The sequence below is a fragment of the Orycteropus afer genome, unplaced genomic scaffold (genome assembly GCF_000298275.1).
Source record: "Orycteropus afer afer isolate SDZICR_OR568_19922 unplaced genomic scaffold, OryAfe1.0 scaffold00113, whole genome shotgun sequence".
Classification (NCBI taxonomy): domain Eukaryota; kingdom Metazoa; phylum Chordata; class Mammalia; order Tubulidentata; family Orycteropodidae; genus Orycteropus; species Orycteropus afer.
The window spans coordinates 2,768,955-2,778,287 of record NW_006921700.1 but is presented as its reverse complement, the minus strand read 5'-3'; the positions used below and the strand labels follow the sequence as shown (position 1 = coordinate 2,778,287).

The 9,333-nt window shown below is 42.3% G+C and overlaps 1 protein-coding gene across 1 annotated transcript in view; it reads right to left on the bottom strand.

The window, feature by feature from the left end:
- ACAA2 (acetyl-CoA acyltransferase 2) overlaps window positions 1-7,731 on the bottom strand; it is a 51,217-nt gene extending 43,486 nt beyond the window's left edge. The window contains exon 1 of the mRNA XM_042781388.1: window positions 7,689-7,731. Within this exon, the coding sequence (XP_042637322.1) occupies window positions 7,689-7,731 (43 nt within the window). The remainder of the gene's footprint in view (window positions 1-7,688) is intronic.
- Between the last annotated feature and the right edge of the window lie 1,602 nt (window positions 7,732-9,333).

Below are 9,333 nucleotides of genomic sequence, written 5' to 3'. Positions count from 1 at the left end.
GAAAGAGGTAACTATCAGGAAGAAGTGGGAGGGGAGCTGTTGCACTGTGGTAAATTGCAGTCAATGTCATGAGACAAAGTGTATGTGAATTGCTGTATGGAAAGTGAATTTGCTCTGTAAATTTTCACCCAAATCACACACACACACACACACACACACAAATACCTGTAATAAAAAATTCACTGGATGCACTTAATAGCAGTATGGAGACATGCAGATGAGAGGAGAAAGACTGAGTGATCATGAAAATAAATAAATAGAAATTATTCAGTCAAAAGAGCAGAGAAAAAAGATTGGGAGAGGAAGAAAAACAAACAAACATGGGCATAAATTCAAGGTCTAACATATGTATAAATGGTGTCATAGGACAGAAGAGATATGTGGCAAGAAAAAAAAAATGATGAAACAACACCTGAAAATTCCCCAAATCTGGCAAAAGGAAAAAAACAAAACACCACAAATTTACAGTATAAATTCAGCAAATGCCAAACAGGATAATACAATACAATGCAATCTCTCTACCTCCCTCCCCACCCCACCCCCACACACATACACACATACACACCCTACCCCTACCTTGGCATGTCATTGTCAAACTTCTGAATACCAAAGATAAGGTGAAAATCTTACATGAAGCCAGAGAAAAATGATGTACTGCATACAGGGATGTAATATGACTTCTAGTCAGAAACAATGGCGTCTAACTCAAACTGTTTCTCCACAAAGTTTCTTTCATCAGCTTCTCCCCTACACACTTCATAATCTTAGAAAGCATTTATGTGGAGGCAGTGCTTATGGTGAAATATACCACATCTACAAGAGGGAGTGTGTGGTGAAACAGAACAAGAACTTCCTCTCTCCCTGCCTCTCTTCTAACTTGATGAGCCAGTACCATAAAAGTTAGCCTGAGTAGCTAACACTGAACAATACAGTTACTCTGAATAGGGAAAAGGCTATTAAATATATTTTTTAAAATAATCTGGGAGGTACAGGTACAAAGACTAGAACATTTAAAGTATTTTCCTTGTTATTTCATAAACTATATACCATGTCAACATCTGGTTTTGTTATTAAGAAATTTATTATTTAAAGTCTATCACTTTTGAGCAAATTAGCCTAATGAATAACCCAAGGTTTTTCTATTATCTTGTTTAAAAAATAATTTTATGTTGTTGCTGTTGAGAATATAAACAGCAAAAGCATGCACCAATTCAACAGTCTGAACATGTACAAATCAGTGACTTGGATTACATCCTTCCCCTTGAGCAATGATTCTCACTCTTCCTTTCTGAGCTGTTTCTCCCACACTGACATAAACTCACCGTCCCTTAAGGTTCCTATCTAATCTTTCAAGTTGCTGTTGTCAATGTGATCCCAGAAAGAAAGAGCTTTTCTTTTTAATGCATTTTATTGAAATATAATTTATGTACACTGAAATACACAAAATTAAAGTGACATGAGTCGATGTTTTTTTTTTTTTTTTTTTTGCAGTGTTCCCTCCCTTTCCCTCTCACTCCTGGCAACCAACAGAGTTTCCCTCCATATGTAAATCTTTTCTTGACCCTCCACAACAACAAAGTAATACTATATTTGTCCTTCTGTGATTGACTTACTTCACTCAGCATAATGGCCTCCAAGTTCATCCATATTATACGGTGTTTTTCAGACTCTACATTATTCTTCGGTGCTGCATAGCATTCATTCCATTATGTGTATGTACCATAGTTTGGTCATCCACTCTTCTGCTATAAATCTTAGAGATAAGTCCCTTGCCAGATATGTAACTATCAGCAAGTATGAATTTGTTGCTGTCATTTTTGTTACGTTCTTTTTTGTGGTGTTGATTTCTTTGTTCCATAAAATTTTCTATGCTGAGCTCATTCTGTTTATGAATTGTGTTATCACTTCCATCATTGCTATTGTTTTAGTATTTGCTAAATATTTATGCTGGCCCTCTTTTTTGATGTGAAGGTTTATCATTTTCTTTTTGAGGTTACCCTGTGATTTATAGTTTTCTTCCCAACTTTAGAACAGTCCGTTCTATCCCGTAGTTGTCTTGACTTCCCTACCATCTAGAAGTTCTGTAATGACACAGTTTTTTCCCTCTTTTTGGTTTGTAGTTGTCCTCATTTGTCAATTGATGTCTCTGGTTCCCTGTTTACAATCTTGTAGGCTTATTTACTTTGGATACTTCCATAGCTGGGTTGGTTTCTGGGTTAAATCATCTGTTACATCAACTGTTAATGGTCAGTTGTTGGCTGTTGTTGCTTCACTGTCCAAAGGGCTCCCTTTAGCATCTCTTGTAAGGTTGGTCTGGTTTTAACAAATTCTCTTGATTTCTGCTTCTCTGGAAATGTCCTAGTTTCACCATCATATTTGAGGGACAATTCTGCTGGGTACATAATTCTTGGTTGGAAATTTTTCTCTTTCAGGGTTTTATATATACCCTCCCATTGTCTTCTTGCCTGCATGGTTTCTGTCAAGAAATCCGGCCTTATGCTTATTGGCTGCCCCTTGTAGGTAACTTTTCATTCTTCCCATGCTGCTCTCAGGATTCTTTCTTTGTCTTTGGTTTTGGTGAGTTTGATGATGATATGTCATCAAACATACATCTTTTGGGGTCTATCCTGTTTGGGGTTCGTTGGACTTCCTGAATGGATATATCCTCATCTTTCATCATATCAGGAAAATTCTCCTCCAATAAATCTTCGACAATTTTCTCTGTGGTTTTATTGTCTCTTCCTGTTCTGTTATTCTGATGACATGTAGGTTATTCCTTCTGATGGTATCCCACATGAACCATAGGTTTTCTTCATTTTGTTTTGCTCTTTTTTCTGATTTATCCCTTTCCATGAAGTGTTCAGGTATTTGCCTTCAATCTCCCTAATTCTATCTTCCGTTGATTCAATTCTGCTCCTTTGCCCATTCAATGTCTTATCTATTTCTGAAAATTTAGTATTAATCTTGTGGATTCCATGTGTAGATTTTGTATCATTTCTAATCTTTCACTTATTTTGTCGTTTTGTTCTTATATTGTCTTTCAAAATTGTTCTAGGGTTTTCTCTGTGTTTTCCTTGATCTGTCTCTCAATTTGTTGAAGATACCTAAATATAATTCTTTTGAATTCCTTCTCAGGGAGTTGCAATGCTGCATCTTCCTCAGGGATGTGTTTTGGGTCTGTATCCTGGTCCCTTGTTTCTCTTGCTTTATCTTGTTTCTTTGTGTGGACTGTGATGCTCTGTTGTCTCCAACGCATTGTGACATTTTTGTGTTTATATTTAATTGGTGATTGTATGTTTGAGTGACTTGCCCATGATTTTTGTTTTCTTTGTTTTGTTTGTATGCTATCTACACAACCAGGGTGCTGTGCTCCCCTCTATTCACTAGTTGACAGCAATTATACACTCAACCACCTGTCTCCTTTCCTGTTGTCAGCCTCTCATATGTCCCTGCCGACGTTTGCAAACAGAGCCTATTCTTAGGTCCCTAGAATCTGAATGAGAGTGCTATCACTTTAAAATCCAAATGGTTGCCACTTGTAAACATTCAAAATGGCTGCACCCTCGGTCACTTTCAATATCCAAAATGGCTGCTGTGTGTAAACAATTCAAATGGCTGCGCCCTCTGGACAGTGGAAAGTCAAAAGCTCAGGTTATCTCCCTCCTTGCTGTTTCCCTTCCAAGTCATAGGCCACCAGTTCAGTCCTCCCTGCAGCCCTTGGTGAACAGGGCTGAATTTTAGGTTAATTCTCAGGTCCCAACACCACTTGGAAATATTTGGGCTCTTGGTCCCGTCAGAACAGCTGACAGTCCACAACTCCATCCGTCTCTGTACTCACTGTTTTCCTTCACGTGTTTCCACTAGGTGGTGCCTAATCCACTTCTGTTTAGCTCTTTTCAAAGCTCAGGGCTCCATGATTATCTTCTGCATCTCTGTCAATTGGTTTTTCTTTTCTTTGTTGAAGAGGGCCTGTGTCTCTTGTCTGCGTATTCCTCCATCTTACCGGAAGGCCCCAAGAAAGATCTTAAAGAGCATAATTCAGTATTTATTGGATCTGATGTCAACTTTATGTTGATGTTAACACCAAATGAAATCGTGTTTATTTTAAAGACTTTCAGAGGCTAGAGAGTTCCAAAAATTTAAAGATAGTGAAGAAATATATTCGTCTAGTGTGGTGAGGCAGGGGCATCAAGAGGGGGCCTGGTGCGATGTACTGATGTGACAGTGCAGCTGGAAGAGTTAGAGGCTCTGCCTTCCTTTTTATCACATTATTCTCCCATTGTCATCCAGTCAATTCCAACTCATAGTGACCCTATAGGACAGATCAGATCTGCCCCAAAGGGTTTCCAAGGCTATAAGCTTTATGGAAGCAGACTGCCACATCTTTTTCCCACAGGGTGGCTGGTGGATTTGAGCTTTAACCACTAGGTGCTCCCTCTCACATTCTCATTCAGTTAGAGCAACTACAGAAAGCAACCAAGGCTGTTGCTGCATGCATTACAGTTTGCAGATGAAAGTAACTGGGCAGTCCTATCTAAGTGTCTTGAGGTAATATGTGAACATTTCCAGCAGTGCAAACTGCACACCAAGCACTGAGATAAGTGCTAATAAAACCTGGATGATCCTTTTTTAATAAAAATACAATTTTATTGTGTTTTCAATGAAGATTTACACAGTAGTTAGGCTCCCATTCAAGTTGTTCAGTGATATTGGTTACATTCTTCATAATGTGTGAATAGTCACAGTATTTCCATTCCAGTTGTCTTGTTTCCATTAATCTAGTTTCCCTGGCCCCTGACTTTCTCATCTTTGTTTTAAATTGTTGGTAATCATTGACTGTTTGGTGGATTGGTTTCTTCTCGATGACAAAAATCTGGTAAATTATGACAGTCTTGACTAAAGTTAATTAGGCTCCCATGGAAATGTGTCCTTTTCCCCACAGTAATCGCTAACATGTTCGTGGTATGCTACCTGAGAGAAGCATGTACCTATAATGTGTTCTAACCCACCTATAACAATGACCATTTGAAGACCAAGGCTTGAGTTCTGGTCATAGCCACCACCACCCTGTATCATTATAAACAAGTCACTTTACTATTCTGGATATCAGTGTCCTCATTTGTATAAAACAGGGAAATGGGAGAAAATATCACTAATTCTAACACTGCAGTAAACTGTACTGTGAATTTATAAACCTCATACTTTCTTAACACAGGTGTTGATACTCTTTTTTCTTACTAGGGTTATACAACAAACACAACACAGCACACTGCCATCGAGTCGGATCTGACTCATAGTGACCCCTCCTTGGGTTTCTGAGGCAGTATCACTACAGAACCCCGCCTTGGGCTTCTAAGGCAGTATCACTATGGAAGTAGATTGCCCAACCTGCCTTCCGAGGAGTGGCTGGTGGGTTTGAACCGTCAGCCTTCTGTTTAGCAGTCAAATGTCTTAGGCACTTTCAAAGGAGTCTGTCTTACAAGAAAAAGGGTAATGATCACTGATAAAATGTTAAAACCAGCAAAAATATTATTTCATCTTAAAAAGATAACTCATCACAGTGCAGCTTTTGAATGACCTATATTTTCTGGATGACTTGTCTTTAAAAAAAAAAAAATCAACATGCTCCTTTATTAAGAGTTGGGAAGGACACTGGCCCATTAAACCCATCTGGAGGAAATGGGATACGCTACATTCTCTCCCAGAATACCTATTTTTCACTTGAGCTGTTTCCATGCCACCTGAGTTCCAGATTCCTCTGAGTGCTTCCTACCATGGCCATCTGGGTGCCTTACAAGCATCAGTACTTGCCTGTCCGAGTTCTCGGTCTTCCTTTCCATACCGCTGTGGGCACCTGTGTGCTGTATCCCTCACCATCTTACCATCTCCCCAGCTGCTAAGGGACATAAAATAAAGCATGTGCTTCTGGGGGAGAGGACGGCCCTCTGAACAAACCCACAACTCTATCGTAGGAGGGCAACAGAGAAAGGGCTGTTCTCTGGTGCCAGTAAATCTAGTCTGCCCTGAACAGACTATTATACCCTGAACAGAACATATTATTCATTCAATAAATGAAGTCCACACGGCCTGCTGGGGGTTTTCCACTTTTATTACCCCCTTTCATTAATCCCCTCCCCTACCTGCTCACTGTATATGTTATTTGGCACAGAGACAAGACTGTCCAATTAAGCAATCCTTGGGAGAGCAGAACTTAGCTGTGAACCAGGGCATGCTGGGATGAGATGGAACCCTGAGGCAGGAGTCTAACTTCAAGGAACCTAGGCTGACAGGTGCTGTTTCACTCACTTCTGCCCTGTTATGACGTACCCAACACATGGTGATCATGCCATGGGGAGTGTCTGATCTGTGCTCTGCTCCTAATGTTCTTTCACTTAGAACTAGTGAATATGTTGAACTGGTGTATGTTTTGTTGTGCATATTCTCAAGAACAAAACAAAAGTAAATAAATAAACTTTGTGAACATAGTGACAGCGCAGAAGTCCATTCTGGCCCCAGATTTTGTCACTTCCAAGCGGGACCATCAGAGACACACACAGTTTTCCTCCAATCAGAGACCTTAACTTACTCTTGACATTGTCTTCTCATTTACTGGCCACATCCAATCTATCACTCAGTTCCTAACAAGTCTCTCTCAAATATCCCTCCCTGCCCCCAACTCCATTGTCCACACCCTATCAAAGCTATCATCCACTGTTGCCTGGCCCTCTGCAATATATTCTTAAATGGTCCCCTCATTGCCAGGTCAGCCCTGGAGCCCACTAAGCACGGAGTGTGTAAATCACACCATGTCATTCCCAGGCTTAGATCCCTCAATTGCCTCCCACTCAACTCAGACTAAGACTTTACCTTCTTAACAGCCTACAGGGCCAACTGAATACTTGGTTCTTCCATCTTTCCACATTGTTTCCTGCCTCAAGGCCTCCATATAACCACACGACCCTGTACCTATCTCCATGTTCTACAAAGGGAACCCGGAAAGCTTTCACAGCCTCTAAATCAGAAGTCCATTGACTATGACTCTTTGTTATGAAAATGGAGTTAATTACTAGTTTTTGGGGTTTTTCTTTTGAGTTAATAACGTTAGACCTTAGGTACCAGTAGTGAATTGTACTCTCCTGCAGTGACTCCAATGAAAGGAATAGAAGGGAAAAGAGAATAGAGCAGATGGTGAAATACAAAGTTATCAGATATGTTCAGGGCGCAAGTCACTTGGGCAGAAGTTCCCTGACCACCCTTAGAGAACATCAACGTCTCCCCACATGCTCTGCCCACCCGCGACCAAGTCCATCAGGATACAGCTGGGAGCCCCAGGCCGCCTCATGCTTGCAACATGGACCCATTTTTTCTAATAGTCGAGCTCTTCGATGAAACACTACTACAGGGGCCACTACTACCTGGAGAACTGGAATGACCTCCAAGGTCAGAGCCAAGGCAACTGTAGACTTAACTCTCAACTGGAAGTTTCGCCCAAATACTGTTGTTGCTGGTGCCTCCCAAGTATTTTCTCATTACCCCCTGCAATGCTTTTCTTGGGTTTCCCAAGTCCCCTTCAGACTGAACTCTAACTCCAAGGTCTCCGAACCTCGGACTCCCCACGCCCCTCGACTCTGGGGACAGAAGCCTGAGCCCTGGGGAGGCTGCAGCGCCCAGCCTCGTGCCCTGCTCACCAGCTCCGGCTGCGCCCAGGCTCTCACCTCGAAGCAGGGCCATGACGGCGGTTCGATCCAGAGCTGCGCAGGGAGTCTCCTTTCCGCAAAGCAGAGTCCGGCTGACGCAGAGAGCGACCCCGGGTCTCTGCGACTTTAAGAGCAAAGGGCCGTGCCTCGCAGGGTCCCACCCCTCGCCTTTCACACAATTCCTGCGCTGAGCTCACTCCGCCCTGCCGCGGGCACCGCCTAACACGGTCGCACTTTCCGCCGCAGCGGCGTCACTGCCCTTCCTGGTTGGTGGCAGCCTGGCTGTTGTTAGGAGCTGAGAAGTCCGCTCCCACTCAAGGGGACTTTGCACCACAGAAGGAAACACTGTCCAGTGCTGTGCCATCCTTGCTATACCCCAGCCCATCCTCGCAGCCACTGTGGCAATCCAGCTGGTTGAGTGTCTTCCCATTTTTCACCAACCCTCCACTTTACCACCATGATACCAGGGAATGGTCCCTTCTGACAACATGACCAAAGTAGGTGAGACTAAGTCTAGCCTTCTTCCAAGGAGCATTCTGGCTGCACTTCTTCCAACCAAAACACCAAACTCACTGCCATCCAGTTGATTCTGACTCATAGTGACCCCCTTTGGGTTTCTGAGGTGGTAAAATCTTCTGAGGAGGTAGATTACCCAGTCTTCCTTCTGCAGAGTAGCTGGTGAGTTTGAACCACCAACCTCTGGTTAGCAGTCAAATGCCTTAGGTACTAAGCCACCAGAGGTCCTTGCCCTTCTTCCAGGACACGTTTATTCTTTCTTCTGGCAGCCCATGGTACTTTCAGCGTTCTTCGCCTATTCTTGGCCAACGCTACAACTCAAACCATCTACTCTTCTTCTGTCCACCCTATTCATTGTCCAGCTTTCACATGCATATGAGGCTATTGAAAATACCACGACTTGGGTTTTAAAAAACAAACGAAATTCACTGCCATGGAGACTTTTAGGCACACCTTAGTCTTCTAAGAGACATCTTTGCTCTGCACTTTAAAGGAGCTCTGGTAGTGTAGTGCCTAAAGCATTTGACTACTAACCAGAAGGCTGGTGGGTTTGAACCACCAGCCACTCCTCAGAAGGAAGGTTGGGTAATCTACTTCACCAGCCACTTAGTTGAAGGAAGGTTGGGTGGAGGGGTTGCTGACGGCAGTGGGTTTGGTTTGTAGCAGATTTGCCCAGTACAGTACCATGTCTGATTTCTTGACTGCTGTTTTCAGGATGTTGATTGTGGATCCAAGTAATACTTCTCCATTTATTGTGATGCTGCTTATTGGCCCAGTTATGAGGATTTTCGTTTATGTTGAGGTGTAAGCCATAGTGCAGACTATATTCTTTAATCTTCATCAGTAAGTGCTTCAAGTCATCTTCACTTTCAGCAAGTAAGGTTGTGTCCTCTGCATATCATAGGTTGTTAATGAATCTTCCTCCAGTCCTAATGTTGTGTTGTTCTTCATATAGTGTTGTTTCTTGGATTATTTGCTCATCATATAGTTTGAATAACTACCGTGAAAGGACACAACCTTGATGTGTATCCTCCCAGATTTTAAACCATGCAGTATCCCCTTGTTGGATAGCGTAAATCACCAAAATTGCCCCAAGCAGGCAGGCCTGGAGAAAGGAGTT